This window comes from Dama dama, chromosome 14, assembly GCF_033118175.1.
Source record: "Dama dama isolate Ldn47 chromosome 14, ASM3311817v1, whole genome shotgun sequence".
NCBI classification, from domain to species: domain Eukaryota; kingdom Metazoa; phylum Chordata; class Mammalia; order Artiodactyla; family Cervidae; genus Dama; species Dama dama.
In genome coordinates, this window is record NC_083694.1 from 30144108 (window position 1) to 30166293 (window position 22186).

Consider the following 22186-nt stretch of genomic DNA (forward strand, 5'->3'; position numbering starts at 1 on the left):
AATACAGTTTACTACCTGGTCTCCTTTCTTAGACTTGTTTCCCCGAAATCTTCTACACATCTCTCAGAGAGCAAATATTTAATCATGACAGTCTACAATAAGAATGGCTAGAAACCATAAAGGGGAATGCATTTGAGTCGGTTCTAATGAGATGGATGAACCTAGAGCTTATTATACGGAGTGAACTAAGTCAGAAAGAGAAAAACAAATATCATTTATTAACACATGTATAGGGAATCTAGAAAGATGGTACTGATGAACCTATTTACAGGGCAACGATGAGATGCAGACATAGAGAACAGACATTTATGGACATGGGCAACAAACAGGGAGGGAGGAGAGTGTGGGACGAATGGAGAGAGTAACATGGAAGCATATATGATCCCATGTGTAAAACAGATAACCAATGAGAATTTGCAGTATGACTCAGGAACTCAAACTGGGGCTCTGTAACCACCTAGAGGTGTGAGAAGGGGAAGTCAAGGAGGGAAGTTAAAGAGGGAGGGGACACACATGTATACCGATGGCTGATTCCTGTTGATGTATGGCAAAGGTAAATACAATATTATGAAGCAATTTTCCTTTGGTTAAATAAGTTTTTTTGCGGGAAAAATAAAAGAATGGCTAGAAAGCCTTCCATGGTCTGGACTCTACCTAGCTAGTTTCTCAGCCTTCTCCTGACACATCAGGACTCAGTTTGTGCTCCGGTAACATGATACCACTTGAATTATGAAATTTCTTCCTCTATCACTTCTGTTTCAAAGGCTTACTCAGTGGAATTCCCTGTTACCTTCCCCACTTCTCCTTTCCTCCCCTGCCTTCATTCAGCTAAATATTATCCTTTAAGCCTCAGTGACTCAGCTCTAATGCTCTGGGAACACTTCCTAGAGCCCCTCTCCCTTCCGTATCTGAACTGGATTCTTTTCTTTTCAGGACCAACAATCCATACTAATCCTTTCTATTGTTCCATTTAGCATATCAGTTCATATCTAATTTATCAGGTTCTTGAGAGCAGAAATCCTGTCTTACCCATCTTTGAGTTCCCAGTGCCTAGCACAGTAATTGGTGTAAATTAGGTGTTTAATCACCAATTAAACATGAACTTTGGACATGAACTTTGGCAAACTCTGGGAGATGGTGAGGGACAGGGAAACCTGGCATGTTTCCATGGGGCATGCTTCCATGGCATATGTCCATGGGATCACAAAGAATCAGACATGACTAAGTGGCTGAACAACAACAGGTGTTTAATAATGATGATTTGAGATGATTTGAGACTTGTTCCAAATAGGAAAAGGAGAACGTCAAGGCTATATATTGTCACCCTGCTTATTTAACTTATATGCAGAGTACATCATGAGAAACGCTGGGCTGGATGAAGCACAAGCTGGAATCAAGATTGCTGGGAGAAATATCAATAACTTCAGATATACAGATGACACCACCCTCATGGCAGAAAGTGAAGAGGAACTAAAAAGCCTCTTGATGAAAGTGAAAGAGGAGAGTGAAAATGTTGGCTTAAAGCTCAACATTCAGAAAACAAAGATCATGGCATCTGGTCCCATCACTTCATGGGAAATAGATGGGGAAACAGTGGAAACAATGTCAGACTTTATTTTTTGGGGCTCCAAAATCACTGCAGATAGTGATTGCAGCCATGAAATTAAAAGACGCTTACTCCTTGGAAGGAAAGTTATGATCAACCTAGACAGCATATTAAAAAGCAGAGACATTACTTTGCCAACAAAGGTCTGTCTAGTCAAGGCTATGGTTTTTCCAGTAGTCATGTATGGATGTGAGAGTTGAACTCTAAAGAAAGCTGAGTGTCAAAGAATTGATGCTTTTGAACTGTGGTATTGGAGAAGACTCTTGAGAGTCCCTTGGAGGGACTGGTTGCAAGGAGATCCAACCAGTCCATCCTAAAGGAGATCAGTCCTGAAGCTTTCTTTGGAAGGACTGATGTTGAAGCTGAAACTCCAATACTTTGGCCACCTGATGCAAAGAGTTGACTCATTGGAAAAGACCCTGATGCTGGGAAAGGTTGAGGCAGGAGGAGAAGGGGATGACAGAGGATGAGATGGTTGGATGGCCTCACCGACTCAATGGACATGAGTTTGGGTAAACTCCGGGAGTTGGTGATGGATAGGGAGGCCTGGCGTGCTGCGGTCCATGGTGTCGCAAAGAGTCAGACACGACTGAGCGACTGAACTGAACTGAGCTGAAGAGTGCATGTATCTGGGAGAGAACATTAAGGGGGATCATCTGCTGGATCATCGAAAAAGCAAGAGAGTTCCAGAAAAACATCTATTTCTGCTTTATTGGCTATGCCAAAGCCTTTGACTGTGTGGATCACAATAAACTGTGGAAAATTCTGAAAGAGATGCAAATACCAGACCACCTGACCTGCCTCTTGAGAAACCTATATGCAGGTCCGGAAGCAACAGTTAGAACTGGACATGGAACAACAGACTGGTTCCAAATAGGAAAAGGAGTATGTCAAGGCTGTATATTGTCACCCTGCTTATTTAACTTATATGCAGAGTACATCATGAGAAACGCTGGGCGGGATGAAGCACAAGCTGGAATCAAGATTGGCAGGAGAACTATCAATAACATCAAATATGCAGATGACACCACCCTTATGGCAGAAACTGAAGAGGAACTAAAAAACCTCTTGATGAAAGTTAAAGAGGAGAGTGAAAAGGTTGGCTTAAAGCTCAACATTCACAAAACTAAGATCATGGTCCCATCACTTCATGGGAAATAGATGGGGAAAGAGTGGAAACAGTGTCAGACTTTATTTTTTTGGGCTCCAAAATCACTGCAGATGTTGACTGCAGCCATGAAATTAAAAGATGCTTACTCCTTGGAAGGAAAGTTATGACCAACCTAGATAGCATATTAAAAAGCAGAGACATTACTTTGCCAACAAGGGTCCGTCTAGTCAAGGCTATGGTTCTTCCAGTGGTCATGTATGGATGTGAGATTTGGACTGTGAAGAAAGCTGAGCACTGAAGAATTGATGCTTTTGAACTGTGGTGTTGGAGAAGACTCTTGAGAGTCCCTTGGACTGCACAGAGATCCAACCAGTCCATCCTAAAGGAGCTCAGTCCTGGGTGTTCATTGGAAGGACTGATGCTGAAGCTGAAACTCCAATACTTTGGCCACCTGATGCAAAGAGTTGACTCATTGGAAAAGACCCTGATGCTGGGAGGGATTGGGGGCAGGAGGAGAAGGGGATGGCAGAGGATGAGATGGCTGGATGGCATCACCGAGTCGATGGACATGAGTTTGAGTAAACTCCAGGAGTTGGTGATGGACAGGGAGTCCTGGCGTGCTGCGATTCATGGGGTGGCAAAGAGTCGGACACGACTGAGCAACTGAACTGAGTTCCTGATGGGGAGGGGTGCTGTAGGTTGAGGAGAGATTTAGAGAGGATAAAGCAAGGGTTAGGTTCTGTCTGCATCCCTGAGAAGAGTTTTAACCCTCTTACCCACTTATGCCTCAGCTTCTAAATTGTAACCCCCCTCTTGCATGGACCACAGGTCATCCAATTTTGTATAACTAGCACTGAAAACCCAGTGCTGCATACGTTGGGTGCTCAAAAATATTATTATTAAATGCATGATTAATTAGGCTTCTTTTCATAATTTTGAAACTTTCAATAGTAAGTTAAAATTCTTAGTGAGAATATACTTACAGTTGAACCAAAGGGCGAAATTTTTCTCTGAAATCCACTCTCAATGGGCAGCCATATTTGTCCCAATTATATTTTACCCTCTAGAAAAGGAAAAAAATGCTTTAGTTATTGTCTATATTTGGCTGATTGACAGAATTATAGTTTTCTTACCAATGGTTTAGATGGTCGATCCCTCAGATATGACCTGTAAAAAAATTTTTTCTTTGTTACTTAGAATCTTTCCTCTTCTCAAGCTTAAAAAATTAAACCATTACTTTGCTTAGATAGAGGTATCACAAAAAAGTCAAACAGATGACCATAATTACAAAATACTCCTAAAATATGTGGAGGTTTCTAAATAACATTTCTAAATAACACATGGATCAAAGATGAACTCTCAAGAGAAGTTTCAAAAATACACTCATCTAAATGAAAATGAAAACACAACTTATCAAAATTTGGGAGGTGCAGCAAAATCAGTGCCTAGAGGTAAATTTATAGCAATAAGTGCATATATCAGAAAAGACTGGTACTAATAGGAATAAATACAAACTAATCATAAATTATCGATAGTACGTTAATATACAAGTCAATGCTTACATTAGAAAATATTGCTTACTGTTCAATGATGTAAAAAAAATCATGCTGAAGACATTCCTTTTTAGTAAATCTACAAGAAATAAAATACAATGAAGTTGTAATATCATCATTCCTTATTTATTAGCACAAATATTTACTTGTTTCACTCAGTGATTTTTAAACTTGAAAGTATCACAGAATCATCACTTATTGAATTAGAATCTCTGGGATTGGTGTGTGGGCCTAGCATTTCTATTTTCACAAACGTTTCTGAGGGTGCCAGAATTAGAAATATACTGATTTACCTCTTATGTTTGATACATGTGAAAAATTTGTGGAAAATCTATCAAAGTAAAGACAAATTTCTTTGGACTGTTTTATTATTCATAATTTTTAAAAACACAGTTCTAACTGCTACTATAGCCTCAGCTGTGCAGGTAAGGACCTATTTTAATGATTCACATAATTTCTAGTTAGGGTTTATGCAGACATAAGGCTATCAAGGTCTATGAAATGATAAGAGTTTTTGGTAAGTTAAATTATTCATTTGATCATTTTTGCTGACTGCCTCCAGTGTAACTCAGAAGGAACCCTGGACACCATTGTGTTTATTTTATATAGAAAATGAAAGCCTGGGACCACCTCCCATCCTGAACTCAAATTTGATCCCAAGAGATGCCTTCTTTCATTAACACCTCTCCTGCCAGAAGGATCATGGGCCTCATAGCTCTCCTTTGTGGACTGTGAAAACTTAGGCCCACCACAACCCGAGTTCAAGAAATTAAGGTCATTTTTAGAGGTCCAGAACAGTGGGTCATTGACTACGAGATCTGGAAAAGGACCTGAAATCTGTGTTTTCTGACATGCTCTCCAGGTGATTCTGATGAGCAACCTAGTCTGATAATAGCTCACTAAACCTTCCCAGAAATAGATGGATTCAAGTTGCTTTGCATCTCACTGAAGAAGGAGATCTTCAGGTAGTGATACTGCATGCAGGGGTACTGGGAATTGATTTTTGCAACCTGTTGCTTAGAGTGGGCTTCCCTGGTAGCTCAGATGGTAAAGTATCTGCCTGCAACGTGGGAGACCTGGGTTTGATCCCTGGGTCAGAAAGATCCCCTGGAGAAGAAAATGGCAACCCACTCCAGTACCCTTGCCTGGAAAATCCAATGGATAGAGGAGCCTGGTAGGCTATAGTCCATGGGGTCGCAGAGAGTTGGACATGACTGTGTGACTTTAATATATATATATATATATTGCCTAGAGGAGTTATTCTCAAATTTTAATGCCCCTACTAATCTTGGAAATTTTGTTACAATAGAGATTCTGACTCAGCAGATACGAAGCAAAACCTGAGGTTCTGCATTTCTAGTAAGTTCCCAGGTGATGTCAGTGCTGCTCCTTAGATTATACTCTGAGGAGAAGGATGTAGACCATCCCAGAAACGAGATGCTTTAGGCTTTATAATCAGTTAGCTTTTGTGTTTTCTGGAAAAGGGTTTATGGGAAATGCAAATTCCTTGCTAAAGGAGATGAGAATATTTAATTATCTATCTGGCAACTAATTATGACAATTCAGTACTCAAAAGATTATTAGAATGACAGATGAATAGACTTTTGTTTTGGATGAGAACATATCACTTTATAAATAGATTTAGATAAGTGTCAATGTCACTCCACCCTCACCATAACCACAGGAAAGGAACTGCAATACATTTCTGTCTCCGTTTTACATTCCAAACTCAGCTGCTTAATTTTTGTGTATGCTGACCTTTATTCTCTCCCATGTAGAAGAAAGAACTGTGGATGACACAAGTTCCAGTGTGCTTCGCTGTGAACCGCAGTAAAATCAATAAAAGTCACATCTTGGGATTCTCTGGAGGAAACACTGGCAGTTCTGTTAGGTTTGCTTTAAAAAACTTTCTCATGAAAAAATATTTGAATCTATTTATGAAGTGACTTGCTTTCATCCATGGAAAAAGGTGCAGAAAATAGGCTTTTCTCATGTGGTTATAAGCAGTTCTCTGATAGAAATGGAATTATAACTGGTTTGAGTAAGATGGACAACAGAGGTTAAGTGTTTCTTCCTCTCATTTCTCTGGAAATGAGTTGTACACTGAAGAGCTGACAGAAGTAATGCAAAAGATGGAAGCTGGCTTATGAAAAGCGGAGACAGAGAAAAATGCTGATAATAGAGAAAGAGGTTAAATCTTTTTCCCTTTTAGTGTGATTAAAATGTAATGTTTGACTTGGCAAAAAGTTAAAACAAGTCTGGTTTGAACAAATTGTCAATTTATTATGGATTTCATATGTACATGTCAGTCATTAGGCTAATAACTAGTAATTACATTTAATTCAACATTTGTTTTAAAACATAAAGAGTAAGACAAGTCAAGTGCAAATATACTTGCCCTTTAACAGCAATGAATTTACTAGCATCACAGCCAACAGATATTTGGAACACCTAAAGTAAAGTAATTTAGGTGATGAGTTTAGTGGTTCTAAATCACATAGTCTAAAACATTACTACAGCTAAAAACAATTACATTTTAGATCTGAAATAACCCTTTAAATGTAGAGTTTGGCTATTCTGCTCTGTGTCATTTTCCTCATTTGATAGCTTTTTTTTCTTTCTTTGCTTTCTTTCACCCTTGGGGCTCACAAGCTCAAAGGTCAGGTCTCTGCTTTCTTACTTCTATATCAGAGAACCAATTTGATGTCATTTTTCACTAGCATCTCTACAATCATGACTATCAACTCTGTGGTTCCAGCTTGTACCTGACTCACCTGGAAGGTTTCTGTAATACATTTAACTATGAATTTGACTTCTTTTTAAAACTGGAGTCCTCGTTCTTCCTCAGCTGGGATAAGCAACTTCTATTTCTGATTGACTCCAGGACACCTTACTCACTGCTGTATACCCTGCCTATCTTCCCATCCTCCACCGCAGGCTTTCTAAGTGGGATCTAGACACTTGCCATCTATTATAAACATGCCCTATATATTGCATATTTTCACAAAGCAAATCTAAAAAAAAAATCTTTAGGAATCAGGAGGGTAGGGATAGAGAATGATGTCCAGTCAAGCTTGATGGATTTAGAGAGTTGCACCTGCTAAACCAAACCCTTTCCGGCTTCATTAGAAAGGCATGCTTCACAGCAGGAGTTTATGGATTTTATTCCTTGAACTACCTGATCTCACGCATAGGACCTGATTTGTTCTCTCAGCAACTCTACCCACAGTCCTTGCTGTCTATCATCACTAAATCTTTTCCCATCAAATGTATTTAGAAACATGGGTCTGCCCTTTATCTTTACTAAATTACGCATATAAGGTACATGGTTGGCTGAGGTCCTCAAGTTTTTCATAGTTACAACACACTATTACTTGATGATCTTATTTGTAATATCTCTTCTTTTCTGGGTCTTAGTTCACTAAAGTCATCCCTAACCTCAGAATTAACAGTCATGACTAAGATTAGAAATATGAGTTGACCTGGAGGTGGCTCTTCAACAAAAGCATGGGTGCAGAATGTGGGAAGCATGAATGAGCCTGTTGTGTAGGTACCCACTGCTGGAGGACTAACACATCTTCCCTGGGACTGGTCATCTAATAGAGAAATTCTGACGTATAGCCCAAATGAGAATGATGAGTGTATTGGGTTTCTTTATTAAGAAATATTTCTTTATCATTCTCTTAAGTACAGGACAGAACTCCTCCTCGCTTAGCTTAGATCAGACCCAGCATATTCCCCTCTAACTGGACAGAACAACTGAACTGAGACAGGAATTCTAAAGGCTTTCAACATAGAAATGTTGGAAGACAACGTATTAGTCAGTGTAGTCATCTCTCCCTGGGAAATTTCACTTTGGAAGGAACTATTATGTCCTTCTGGGACCTGGCTTACTGGGGTGGCCTCACTGCATTCTGGTTCTTGGTGTATGGTTAAAAAACTGAGACGTAGCCTTGTTGGAGCTGCCGGTTCTATTTGCTGCTCTGCTGCAGGCTATAAAGACTCAGTGACAAAGATGGCAGGCTTATGTTCAAATGGCTCACCCCATGAGCCATTTGGTTCAGCAGGTTTATCAAGGGCCTAACTTCATCCAACTAGAGAAGAAGTCTGTGGGCCCTCTGTCTATAATACTTATCTGGGAGACTGATGACTTGCTTACCAGTGGGGATGGGAGCACAAAAAGGGGTCCCTGTGGTTTAGAGCATACCTTGCAGTTGTGGACTAGTTTTTATTTTCTTGGCTAGCTAGTTAATCCAGTTAACTTTGAATTCTTCATGTGGGTATGCCCCACTGGGCTCTGCCTGGTTATGTATTTTCTTGCCACATGTTCCTATTGCCTAAAGGACTCTGGCATATTCCAGCATCTTCTACTATATGGCATATTCTCCATTCTATTTCAGTGGGTAGGTCAATACAAACTACCTGAAATGGGCACAGATGGTGGTTAGATTTGAATGGTCCATGTCTTGGGGTGTGCCAAGGAAGAAACCAGTAATATTAGGTAATTACTCTGTGACAAGTACTATTCTGGGCATTTTACATAAATTATCTCATTTAATACTCTCAACGAAGTAGATAAATACTGTGAAATGGATATTATATTTCCCCCTTTATGAAAGAGGCAGCCAAGACTCAGAGTGCTTAGGAGCTTCTTGAAGTCAATAGGTGGTAGAGCGTGCATTTGAACTCTGGTTAGACGGTAAAGCGTCTGCCTACAATGTGGGAGACCTGGGTTTGATCCCTGGGTCAGGAAGATCCTCTGGAGAAGGAAATGGCAACCTACTCCAGTACTCTTGCCTGGTAAATCCCATGGATGGAGGATCCTGGTATGCTACAGTCCATGGGGTCGCAAAGAGTCGGACACAACTGAGTGACTAAACTTTCACTTTCACTTACATTAACATTGGGCTTCCCCCGTGGCTCAGGCAGTAAAGAATCCACCTGTAATGCAGGAGACCCAGGTTCAATCTTTGGGTCGGGAGGATCCCCTGGAGAAAGGAATGGCTGCCTACTCCAGTATTCTTGCCTGGAGAATTCCATGGACAGAGGAGCCTGGTGGGCTACAGTCCATGGGGTTGCAAAGAGTCAGACATGACTTAGTGACTAACACTTTCACTCTAGATTAATATGTTTTGTAATGCCTGGGCTGGGCAGGAGAGGGGGCATATCTCTAAATTAGACAGGGAAAGAGATGGAGGAAATCATGGTGCTTCAGGGAGGCAACTTATATGGAATAAAGTGGAGCTAAAGATAGAGAGCAAGGAGATCCAACCAGTCCATCCTAAAGGAGATCAGTCCTGGGTGTTCATTGGAAGGACTGATGCTGAAGCTGAAACTCCAATACTTTGGCCACCTCTTGCAGTCCATGGGGTCGCGAAGAGTCGGACATGACTGTTGACTCATTGGAAAAGACCCTGATGCTGGGAGGGGTTGGGGGCAGGAGGAGAAGGGGACGAGGATGAGATGGAAGAGGATGAGATAGCTGGATGGCATCACTGACTCGATGGGCATGAGTTTGAGTAAACTCCGGGAGTTGGTGATGGACAGGGAGGCCTGGCGTGCTGCGATCCATGGGGTCGCAAAGAGTCGGACACGACTGAGCGACTGAACTGAAATGAACTGAACTGAAAGATAGAGTAGGCAGACCGAGGCTGGGGCAGGAACTTGCTAGGTGGCAGGTTTTTGCTTCTTCAGCAGATTAAGCTGGGTAGGCAGCATGGTGGGTAAACAGGAGGAATGGTCAGTATGCATTTCCTGGGGAAGCAATGTGCTTCAGTCTTCAGTCGTGCTCAAGGATGGATCACGTCTGCCTTAGTTCAAGGCTCCCTCTAAATTCTTGGAATCTTGCCCTGATCGGAACAGGCTCTTGGTGCCGAGCTCCTGAAGAGCAGGGCCTATGTCTCATTTAAATTTGAATTCTTCATGTGGGTATGCCCCATTGTGCTCTGCCTGGTATGCAGCGGGTGCTCAATATATGTTTATTGATTATTAGTTGGAATGAGAAAGAATAAAGAGAGGAGTCATCCCTCAGTGGGGAACAAACACTCAAAGGAGGTGGTAGTGGGTGGTTATCTGAACACCCCGCTGAGATGTAACTCTGCTGTGCTTTTGTGTATGCCTCTTCCTTGAATTCCCTTTGCATTTTCCCTCTCAACTTCTACTTACCCTTCAACAGTCATTTCATGCATCTTCTTTTCACTTTTCCCCTCCCAAACAAAATTCCTCACTCTTTCCTCTGGGCTATTTGGTAACTGCGTATTTCACATTCTCTTATACTAGTTTATGTTTTCCCCTTTGGAAAGGACTCTTTCCATCTTGGTAATTCCCATCACTTAGCACACAGGCTGAAACACAGAAACATGGTAGGCATGCAATAAAATTTTTTAAGTGAAGAAATGGTCCATTTTTTTAAAATAAATAAATGCAGCATTGATACGGACATGACTAGCAGTCTTCTCTGACAAACCATATCCAAATTTGGCTGTTCTCATTAATTTCAGTTTTTCTCTACACAGTTTTATTTATATAAATATGTAAATACATTTTAAAATTAATTTTACATCTTTACGCATGTATATATTCTGATGTAAATTCATGGAAGGCAGTAATCTTCTCTTTCCAAAGTAAAATAATGCTGTCTCTACAGTGAAATATTACAGCATGTTGCTACATGTTAGGGGGAGTGTTATTGAATGGAGTTAATATGTATTATTTAGTTTACCACCTGTGTCTTATTGAAGAAGATTTTCTGATCTTCTACTCTGTTACTTACCTTTTGGGATATTGGACATGTTTTTGCAAGTTCACTGGGTCTCACGTGGACAAGCAGAAGACCTGTGTTCTCGTATCTAGGAGAAACAACACATACAAATGACTGTAGAATCACAAGGGAGGGAGCCATGAGTCTGCTTTGTGTAGAACATATGAAAGTCTCATTTTCAAGATGTGATTGAACCCCCCACTGAGGAATCCTGGAGGCCTAGTGGTGGTGGTGACCGCCTGCTGCTTCTGCTAAGGTGCATTGTGGTCATATCCTAAAGTCATTCTCATTTCATGGTATCCCATATTTTGGCCAGCATAAGTCAGCATAATGGGAAATAAAAATGAACTTCCATCAGCATTTCAGCCCTTGTATTTCATTAACACCCTTAGTCTCCTGAGGATGGGATTTTGCTGCTAACATTGTTGCCTGTTTCCTGATGGTATTTCACAGCCATAGCTTCCCTGGTGGCTCAGTGGTAAAGAATCTGCCTGCCAATGCAAGAGACTCAGGAGACGTGGGTTCGATCCCTGGGTATGAAGATCTATCTCCTGGAGATGGAAATAGCAACCCACTCCAGTATTCTTGCCTGGGAAATCCCATAGACAGAGGAGCCTGGTGGGCTACAGTCCATGGGGCTGTAAGAAGCAGACACGACTGAGTGACTAAACCACAATAACAACAAGTCATTGCATAGATTCCTTTTCTAGCCTCTACAGATTTCCCTCCATTGATAATGCCTTTGGAACAATAGATACTAAGTTAATGAAATTAGTTTTCTGAACCTCATTATGCTGCACAATATGATCTGACTGGAAGCAAAAGGGAGATCAGACATCATGCCTTTGTAGATTAGGAAATGATCATTTCTGTTCAGGCAAAATAGGAGGTCTCAAAAATTATAAGAAAACTCAAGAAAAGTTTTGAAAGTATTATTTGTTTCCTGCCCCTGCTAAGGTTTTTACTTATTGAAAAAACTGGGAAAAAGCAAACACAAACTAACCACAAACAAATGTCCTTTTTCTTTCAGTATTCATTGTATTTTCCTATTTCTCATATATATAAAATATGCTAAATAAGTGAGGATACAAATAGCACATTTTTGTATTTTTTAAATCACTATACAATATATCATCTGAAGCTGAAGCTCCAATACTTTGGCCACATGATGTGAAGAGCTGACTAACTGGAAAAGACCCTGATGCTGGGAAAGACTGAAGGCAGGAAAAGAAGGGGATGACAGAGGATGAGATGGTTGGATGGCATCATCGAATCGATGAACTCATCACTCAATGAGTTTGAGCAGATTCTGGGAGTTGGTGATGGACAGGGAAGCCTGGTGTGCTGCAGTTCATGGGGTTGCAAAGAGTCAGACATGACTGAGGGACTGAACTTAACTGATACAATATTTCATCAACTCTAAGACACATTTTTATTTCTAACACCTTTGAAATCAGGAAGCATCTTATAATTATGCCAGTTATGACTTTCTCTCCAAATTTTATGGAATATTTGATTTGGTCTATTCAGTAATATAGTACAGATCTGTAAAAAGGACACTGAAGTAAATATTACATCTTCAATTTTCTACATAATTTTACTTATAGGTAGATTTGTTTCGCACCAATTTCAAGGTTTTTGGTATTTTTTTTTTTCTCAAGTCCTGGACTGACCTAAAGTATCCTGGACAATTTGATGTGTGTTGTGAAGCAACAGAATTCTGAGTAAATATCCACAAAAACAAAAATACCCAAAGTAACCTCCCTGGTGGCTTAGTGGTAAAGAATCTGCCAGCTAATGCTGGAGATGCAGTTTCGATCCCTAGGTTAGGAAGATCCCCTGGAGAAGGAAATGGCAACCCACTCCAGTATTCTTGCCTTGGGAATCCTGTGGATAGAGGAGCCTGGCGAGTACAATCCATGTGGTCGCAAAAGAGTCTGACATCACTTAGTGACTAAACAACAACAATCCTGGACAATTTGATGTGTATTGTGCAGCAACAGAATTCTGAATAAATATCCACAAAACCAAAAATACTCAAAGGAACTCAAGAAAAATTGATGAGATAGAGGGAAAGGGGTGTTTTGAGCGTCTCTTGACTACTGTGTTTAAAGTGGCATTTCCTTCCTATACTTCCTGGTGATATTCTACTACTTCTTTCTGCCTTATTTTCTTAATAGCACTTACAATTGTTTGGGGCCATCTTGTTTATTTATTTGACTACTTGCTGCTTGTCTTCTCCTACTGGAGATATATCTCATGACAGCAGTAACTCCGTATTTCTTGTTCACCATGTGTTCTGAACACCTAGAGTGCCTGGCATGGAGCAGGCATGCAAACTCAGGTGGAGTAGCTGCAAGCTAAAGAAAAATGGACTTTTTCCTAGAACAATGCTACTTTTCCAGAAAATATATTCAATCAGGACAGAATGATAACCTAATGCCTTAAAATACAATACCATGTTGGTTGCCTTCCTCCATGAATTAAGTGTTTAATGGTGCTACCTTATTCCAAGATTCAGAAATTTATCTGACTCTAGTCATAATTAAAGACTTTTGGGGATTAGAGTTCTAGTTTTTGCTTAAGCATAGTATGTAAAGACTTTGGGATGGGAATGAATGATAAAAGGTGCTCAAAAATATTGAACTAAGAAATTGCCTGGTTTTTTTGTAACTTCAGTTGGATGAATAGCACCTTCAGATGGGTTATGTTTCCATTAAACTAAAGGAGTATTTTACATTTTTTCTATAGAATACTAATCTTGCATCTTTTGAGATATCTAAAAGAATTTGAAATCTGGATATTTAAAAGGATATGAGGCCATTTAAATAAAACAATATGTACAAATCAATAACCTGAATAGCATATTTAATATTGAATAGACTCTTTTAAAAGTCATACTTACTGCAACTTGAAATAATCATCTACTGCCTCATAATTTATATTCTGAGAAAATGTTATTGTCTGAAAAAGAAAATAAAAAAGTTTATGTAACGCAGGAAAATTGGGAATGGGGACAATGGATACTTTCAAGACAGATTTAAATCTTTCTCTAGGTAAGAAAAATAATACTTAGCATTTTTCTAATTTGTTGTCTATCTCAGAAACTCCAATTATGTAGATATTCAATTTTCCTTTTTATATTCCCTTACTTTACTTTTTATATTATCATAGCTCTTTTATTTACATTGTTTCTCTCTCATCATTTAACTTTTGTTGTTGGAATGTTCTTTTATTTTTCATTTATATCAGCATAGCAAGCTTTTCACTTTCCTCTGGTTTATAATAACCTGTCTCTGGACCTTTTAAATTCTTCTTTGAGGTTTTTAAATGATTACAGATATCATATTGTCTATAGTTTTTGAGACTATGGAGAGTTATTTGCTTGATCTTTCCTCTGTTGTTTTTGAGTAAGTTTTTAAAATGTCCATTTGCCTTTTGCATATTTTCTTCCCTCTGAACCATGTTTCATCTCAGTTTTCAGTATCCTATGTGGTTACTATCATCTCAGGGTAAAGCCATTTATAGAACATACATGATGACAAGGGCAGAAAATTATAAATTTCACATTTTTGAAGTATGGAAGCTATAATTTCTACATAGTTCTTTGTCATATATATATATCTTCAGAGAGGTCAGTTTGGTTCTAGTTAATCTGTTGTGATAACAGACTTTGTGTCTGTAAAACAATCTTAGTGAGGGACTTCTCTGGCGGTCCAGTGGCTAAGTCTTTGCACACCTAATGCAGGGGGCCTGGGTTTGATCCCTGCAACTAGTAGATCCCATATGCTGCAACTAAGACCTGGTGCAGCCAAATAAATAAATATTTAAAAAACCTTAGTGAAAAATCTTATCTCTTAAACAAAGTTTATTTACTTGTATGCTGGATACTAAGTTAAATGACGTAAAATATGCAATCTTTTATGATAAAGTTGAGGCTATGAAAGTAATCACACTAAAAATAAATCTAGCTTCACTTCAATGAGATATCGCCTCATACCAGTCAAAATGGCTATCATCAAAAAATCCACAATAAATGCTGGAGAAGGAATAGAGAGAAGAGAACCCTCATTGTTGGTAGGAATGTAAATTGGTATAGCCACTACAGAGAACAGTGTGAAGGTTCCTTAAAAAATTAAAAATAGAGCTACCAGATGACCCTGCAATCCTACTCCTGGGCATATACCTGGAGAAAAACATGGTCTGAAAGAATACATGCATTCTAATGTTAATTGCAGCACTATTTACAATAGTCAAGACATGGAAGCAACTTAAATTTCCATCAACAGAGGAATAGATAAAGAAGATGTGGTACATATATGCAATGGAATATTACTCAGCCATTGAGAAGAATGAAGTAATGCCATTTGCAGCAACACGGATGGACCTAGAGATTGTCATGCTGAGTGAAGTAAATCTGACAGAGGAGGAAAAATATCATATGACATCCCTTATATGCAGAATCTAAAAAGAAATGATATAAATGAACTTATTTACAAAACAGAAAGAGACTCACAGACTTAGAGAATGAACTTATGGTTGCCAGAGGGGAAGAATGGGGAAAATGGATTATTAGGGAGTTTGGGATGTACATGTACACACTGCTATATATAAAATGAATAACAGGGTCCTACTGTATATAGCGCAGGGAACTCTGCTCAGTGTTATGTGACAGCCTGGATGGGAGGGGAATTTGGGGGAGAATGGATGCATGTATATGTATGACTGAGCCCCTTTGCTGTCTACCTGAAACTATCACAACATTGTTAATTGAATGTACTCCAATAAAAAGTTAAAAAAAATACAGAGCAAAAAAAGAGAAAAAAATCTAGTTTCGTTGTTCAAAGAAAGGAACTAATTGTCAAATTTGCACCTGTATTCTTCTGTATGCCACATTTTTCTTCATATATAATCATAAACATTATTTACAAGAATTTTCTTGGATATAATTAGATTTTCAAAGTTTAATGTTATCTTTTGTGAAACGGAAGCAGTCTGTTGTTCCATATCTGGTTCTAACTGTTGCTTCCTGACCTGCATACAGGTTTCTCAGGAGGCAGGTCAGGTGGTCTGGTGTGCCCATCTCTTTCAGAATTGTCCACAGTTTATTGTGATCCACACAGTCAAAGGCTTTGGCATAGTCATTAAAGCAGAAATAGATGTTTTTCTGGAACTCTCTTGCTTTTTCGATAGCAGATAGAACTCCACAAAACAGTCACATACTATTTTTTTTTTAAAAGGGAAGTGAAAAATACAATTGACAATAAAAGAGTTCAATAGGAATGTGCTTTTAAGTGGCAAAGAGGCCCTGGATATTGAAAATAAAAATTGTCACTCAGAAGTTAATGAGTTATCATATCATTATTCATTAAAAACATACATATTTCTCAATATTTCAAAGCTAAACTTGAAGAGACATTTGTTTTTTTTAAATGTTAATATTATAATTTTACATTTATTAAAATCAAAGAATTTTAAAATATTAACTTACCGTGGTTTTACTGCAATATCCTGAGGCAATTTCATAGTGAATCTTATCTTTCATTTCTAATATTTTGGGGCCATATGATTCTACAATGATATACAGACCAATATTTTCTGGATAGACTATTTGAGCCCAAACTGACAGGTTTTGTCCCTTGTCCAAAAGGTAAGAAAAATGAACAATATCATTATGAAATGCCATGTAGGGGCACTTTTCTTTTGTCTTGAAAGTTATACTTTGTGCTTCCAGTTTTAAGGGATAATCCTCTGGATATATTTTGCCATTTTCAAAAACATATAGGAGATACATATTACCAGATGGTTTAAAGCAAACTAATGATTTTACTGTGCTATTTGTCCATAAATGTAGCTTTATTGCATCTTTGACTTTAAACTTGAAATAAAACATTACATTGTTTTCCATTTTTACCACAATATTTCCATAATAATCTGGAAAAAAAAGAGAAAAGTTTTTGTTACTCTAAGTTAACATAAATCCATGCTGACATGGACTGTAGCCCGCCAGGCTACTCTGTCCATGGGATTCTCCAGGCAAGAATGTTGGCATGGGTAGCCATTCCCTTCTCCAGGGGATCTTCTCAACCCAGGGATCGAACCCGGGGTCTCCCACATTGCAGGTAGATTCTTTATCACCTGAGCCACCAGGGAAGCCCCTACTTAAGTGCACTATTAACCAAAATAATTTCTTTCATAATGATATTTATATACTTTGAGAAAATCAAGGTGTGCAGACACAAACCGATAACTTTACATAATGTTTGAGAGCTGCTCTTCCACTTCATAGGAGAGCATTTTGTTTTTCTGCATACCTTTCTTCTTGCATTCACTGTATGACTTTTATAATCACATGAACATACAAGAAAGAGCTTGAATTAGTGCATTAAATAAAAATGAGGATGAGTATGACAGGAATGGTATTATTAGGAAGTATTGTGATATGGACCGAATTATGTCCCCTCAAAAATGCCTGTGTTGAAGCCCTAACTCTCATTGTGACTGTATTTGAATGAAGAGGCTCTAACGAGGTAATTAAGGTTAAATGAGGTCAGAAGGATGGGGCCCTAATCCAATATGACTGATGTCTTTATCAGGGGAGGAAGATATACCAGAGATCTCTTTCTCTCTCTGCCGGAACAAAGAAAAAAGGCTATGTGAGGACACAGTGAAAAGGTGGGCACTGTCTCTAAGCCGGTCAGAAACCAACCTTGATGACATCTTGATCTTGAACTTCTAGCTTCCAGAATTGTGAAAAAATAAATTTCTGTTGTTTAAGCCACCTGGTCTGTGATATTTTTTATGGCAGCCATAGTGTGTGCATGTTCAGTTGCTTAGTTGTGTCCACCTCTTTGTAACCCTATGGACTTTAGCTTGCCAGGCTCCTCTGTCCATGGAATTTTCCAGGCAAGAATACTGGAGTGGGTTGCTACTTCCTCCTTCAGGGGATCTTCCTGGCCCATGGAGTGAACCTGTGTCTCCAGTGTCTCCTGCATTCACAGGCAGATTCTTTTTACCACTGAGCTACCTTAGGAAGCCCAGCCGCAATAGTAGGCTAATGCAGTTGGGATGAAGAAAAGGTGGTGGTGAAGGAACTAGCACCTTTTCAGTTTCACTCTATAAATAATAATCGACTTTCTCCCCTTAATAGAGTATTATAACTAAGTTATAGACATTCATAAACAGTACATTTCTTAACCTCTTTGGTTCTATAACCATATCTATAAAATGAACAGGTGGTCTAGTTGGTTTCATAGCTTTCTTTTCAGATACGACACTCTGTGTACAGCTCCCAGGATTATACTGTCAAAAACAACACTTAGAAAGGACTAGCTGAAAGGAAAAAGGTGAATAAAAGAGTTAGGGAGATTCAGAGTGTTTTGTGCTTTTGCACCTTACATTTGGAATCTAAATAATTAAATGACATTTTCACAAATTGCCATAAATTATATTCTAATCAAACTCAAATCAGAAATGCTGTTTTTTAGGATCAGAATATTATAGTAACAGTGTCAACATACTCCCATTTTCCTATCACACTGCTCCAAACACTATTAAGTGAATTTTGGATTAAACATGAAGTTAAGATGAAAATTAGAAGTTATTTTTTAAAATAATGAAAATAAGAACACTGTATATAAAAGTTTGCATAACTTTTATATAACACTCTATATAAAAGAATCATTAATGATAAAAGCAGAAATTAAGGAATTAAATAAAAAAGGATGTAGAGTTGATAAATAAAACAGTTCTTTTCAAAGGAAAGGAAAACAAAACAAAAAAACCCTCTAAAAATAATAAATATCTTGCAAACCAGCAAGTATGGACATATTATAAATGAGCAAGAGAATAGAAATACAGATATGTAAGAAACTTACACATTAAAATGTGAAGTCTTTGCCAATAAATACAAACATCTAAAATTGACTGAAGAAGAGATGAAAGAATTTAATAGACCAATTAAAGAAAATAAAAATAATGAAGACATATAACATCCTGATTGGGAAGATATGGCAAATATGCATTCATCTATTCATTACATATTTATTGAATGCTCAACTATAGCTACACACCACTCTAGATAGTTGGGAGGACACATTAGTAAAAAACTAAAAGATTTTTTTCCTTTGTAGCTTACTTTACTTTGGGGAAGGCAACCAATAAACATAAAATAAGTAAATTACATAGTGTGTTAGGGGCTTTCCTGGTGGCTTAGTGGTAAACAATCTGTCTGCCAATGCAAAGGATGTGAATTCAACCCCTGGGTAGGGAAGATCCCCTGGAGAAGGAAATGGCAACCCACTCCAGATTCTTGCTTGAGAAATCTCATAAACAGAGGAGACTGGGCGGGCTACAGTTCATACTGTCACAAAGAGTCGGACACACACACTTGGTGACTAAACACACACACTTAGTGTGTTAGGTGATTAAAGCTGCAGTAATCAAAACAGTATAGATCTTGTGAAGACAGATGAGTGGGAGGGAATAGCCTAAAACTGAACTCACTTAACATGAGGAATAAATACATACTAAAATTGGCATTTCAGATCTGTGGGGCAAGCTTTGCTTAATAGAAGACTAATCTGAAGGCAATACCAGGTTTCAGAGGAAAAATAAGAAATAAAATTAGGTTTCTAACTTATACCAAATACAATAATATAGTGAATTAAAGATGGAAACATAAGAATTATAATGTTAAACTATTTTTAAAAATATTTAAAAAATTTATTTTAGGACTTATTTGGCTGCTTCGGGTCTTAGTTGCACATGGGGTTTCACTGAATCACACAGGGTCTTCTGCTGCGGTGCACGGACTCCCCAGTTGCAGCGCATGGAGTCTCTAGGTGTAGTGCATGGGTTCAGTTGCTCCACAGCATGTGGGAGCCAGTTTCCCAACCAGGGATCGAACCTGTGTCCCCGCATTGCAAGGTAGATTCTTAACCACTGGATCACCAGGGAACTCCCAAAGTTAAATTATTCACAGAAAATATATGACAATATTTCTAATAATTGGAAAGTCCTTTCATATTATGACATTACCAGAGAAGTCACACATAAAAAAATACTTGGACTTAAGCCTGAATTAAATAGAAGAGTTATGTCAATATCAAAGTGAAGAATATTCTTGGCAGCAGATATCCAAGGAATAGCAAAGAGGCCAGTCTGGCTAGGTAACAGTGAACAAAGAGTCAAGTGATAGGAGACCACATCAGAGTCTAGGGCCAGATCTCATACTGTATTTCAGGTTATGCTAAAGGTTTTAGATTTTATTCTGAGTGATATAAGAAGCCAAATGAGGGTTTTAAGCAGAGGAATATGATTTTGCATATATTTTCAAAGGCTCACTCTGGCTGCTAGGTGTACCCTAACCTGGTTGATGATGGGGACACACAGATAAAAGGTGAGAGGCCACTTAAAAAACTCTTATACTTATGGGTTAGAGAGGATAGGGGCTTGGACTGGAGTGGGAATGGTGAAAAAAGGTTAGATTTTAGATATACTTTTTACACATAGCCAACAGGATTTGATAATGGCTTGCTATGGGATGTAAAAGGGGAGAATTCAAGGATGAGGTCAAGGTTTGTGGTTGGAAGAAAAGAAGAGCTATTTACTTGGTAGGGGACGACAAGGGAAGAAGCAGGCTGCAGTGTGGGTGAGGGACTCAAGGATTCAGTTTTGGATATGTTAGTCTGAGGTGCCCACTAGTCATCTGAGTGAAAGGATCAAGAGGTAGTAAGAAATAGCAGTTTGGAGTTCAGGCTAGGGATCTTGGCTGGAGGGCAAAGAATGAATGTAATGTAAAGAATTACATTAGAATGAATTACATACAAAGAATGAATGAAAAGAGAGTTCAACTACTTCTCCATTTAGGAATTAAGAAGATGAGAATGGAAAAGAGGTTGAGGCTGGTGAAATAGGAGGAAGATCAAAAATACCCCCCAAAGTCTTTGGGAAAATGTGTTTCAGGAAAAAAGCCATGTTGAATTGTTTCAAATGGTGCTGCTGCCAGATCACAAAAGATGACTGGAAATTGGCCACTGGATTAACAAAGTGGGAGTCATCGAAACCCCTGACAAGGGCAGTTTTTGAGAAAATTTTATTAGAGTGGATTCAAGAAAGAATGAGAGTAAAGAGGAAAAAGTGAAAGTAGGCAATTCTTCTTGGAGTTTTGCTGTAAAAGGGAGTAGCAAAATTGAATGGCTGTGAGTTGAAGGGTGATATGGGGTCAAGAAAGATCAATTACAAACAACAGTGATATTTACTTTAAATGTCTCAGTTAATTTAACTCCTAACTAGATTCCTTGAGGATCAAACTTTCTATTTCTTTGCGTTTCATATAATGTCTAGTACACTACCTTAGGAATAATAACATGAAGAATAAATAATATGTTTTTAAATTTAATTAATTTATTTTTGGCTGTGCCGGGTCGTCGTTGCTGTGCTGACTTATCTCTAGTTGTGGTGTGTGGGCTTCTCATTGATGTGGATCCTCTTGTTGTGGAGCACGGGTTCTAAGGCATGTGGGCTTCAGTAATTACGGCTCCCGGGCTCTAGAGCTCAGGTGCAATAGTTGTGCATACAGGCTTCATTGCTCCGAGGCAAGTGGGATCCTTCTTGATTAGGGACAGAACCCGTGTCTCCTGCATTGGCCGGTGGATTCTTTACCACTGAGCCGCCAGAGAAGCCCAAGAATAACTACTACTAGTTAAAGGCTTACCACTTGCCAAGTATTATCTAAGCATTTTATATACAACCCCTTATCTAGTCAATGTGACAGTCCTATTAATATATTTTAGATTAGAAAACTGAGGTTTGGAAACGTTAAATGACATGTTTATGGACTTGAAAACAGATTGGTTTAGCTCTACAACATCTGTTATAGAATTCAGTTCAATTGAATTGTGTCCCCTCAAAAAAGTTATGTTGAACTTCTAACTCCAGATGCTGCTTCAGAACATGACTATATTTGGAAACAGAGTCATTACAGATGTAATTAGTTAAGATGAGATCATTCTGGGCTACGGTTGGCCCTGGTGTCCTTATAACAAGATGGTGTATGAAGACAGGAAGAATGCTATGTGATGCCACAGGCAGTGACCGGAATGATGCAGCTGCAAGGAAGGAATGGCAAGGTTTGTCAGCAAGTCACAGAAGCT

At 38.6% G+C, this 22186-nt stretch overlaps 1 protein-coding gene across 1 annotated transcript in view; it reads right to left on the reverse strand.

The window, feature by feature from the left end:
* The window catches only part of CATSPERE (catsper channel auxiliary subunit epsilon), a 145878-nt gene that overhangs the window by 30186 nt on the left and 93506 nt on the right, over positions 1-22186 (reverse strand). Inside the window, exons 11-17 of the mRNA XM_061161208.1 lie at positions 16522-16964; positions 13936-13994; positions 11043-11118; positions 6669-6721; positions 4299-4349; positions 3851-3884; positions 3701-3780 (exon numbers count right to left, since the gene is read on the reverse strand). Of these exons, the coding sequence (XP_061017191.1) occupies positions 3701-3780; positions 3851-3884; positions 4299-4349; positions 6669-6721; positions 11043-11118; positions 13936-13994; positions 16522-16964 (796 nt within the window). The remainder of the gene's footprint in view (positions 1-3700; positions 3781-3850; positions 3885-4298; positions 4350-6668; positions 6722-11042; positions 11119-13935; positions 13995-16521; positions 16965-22186) is intronic.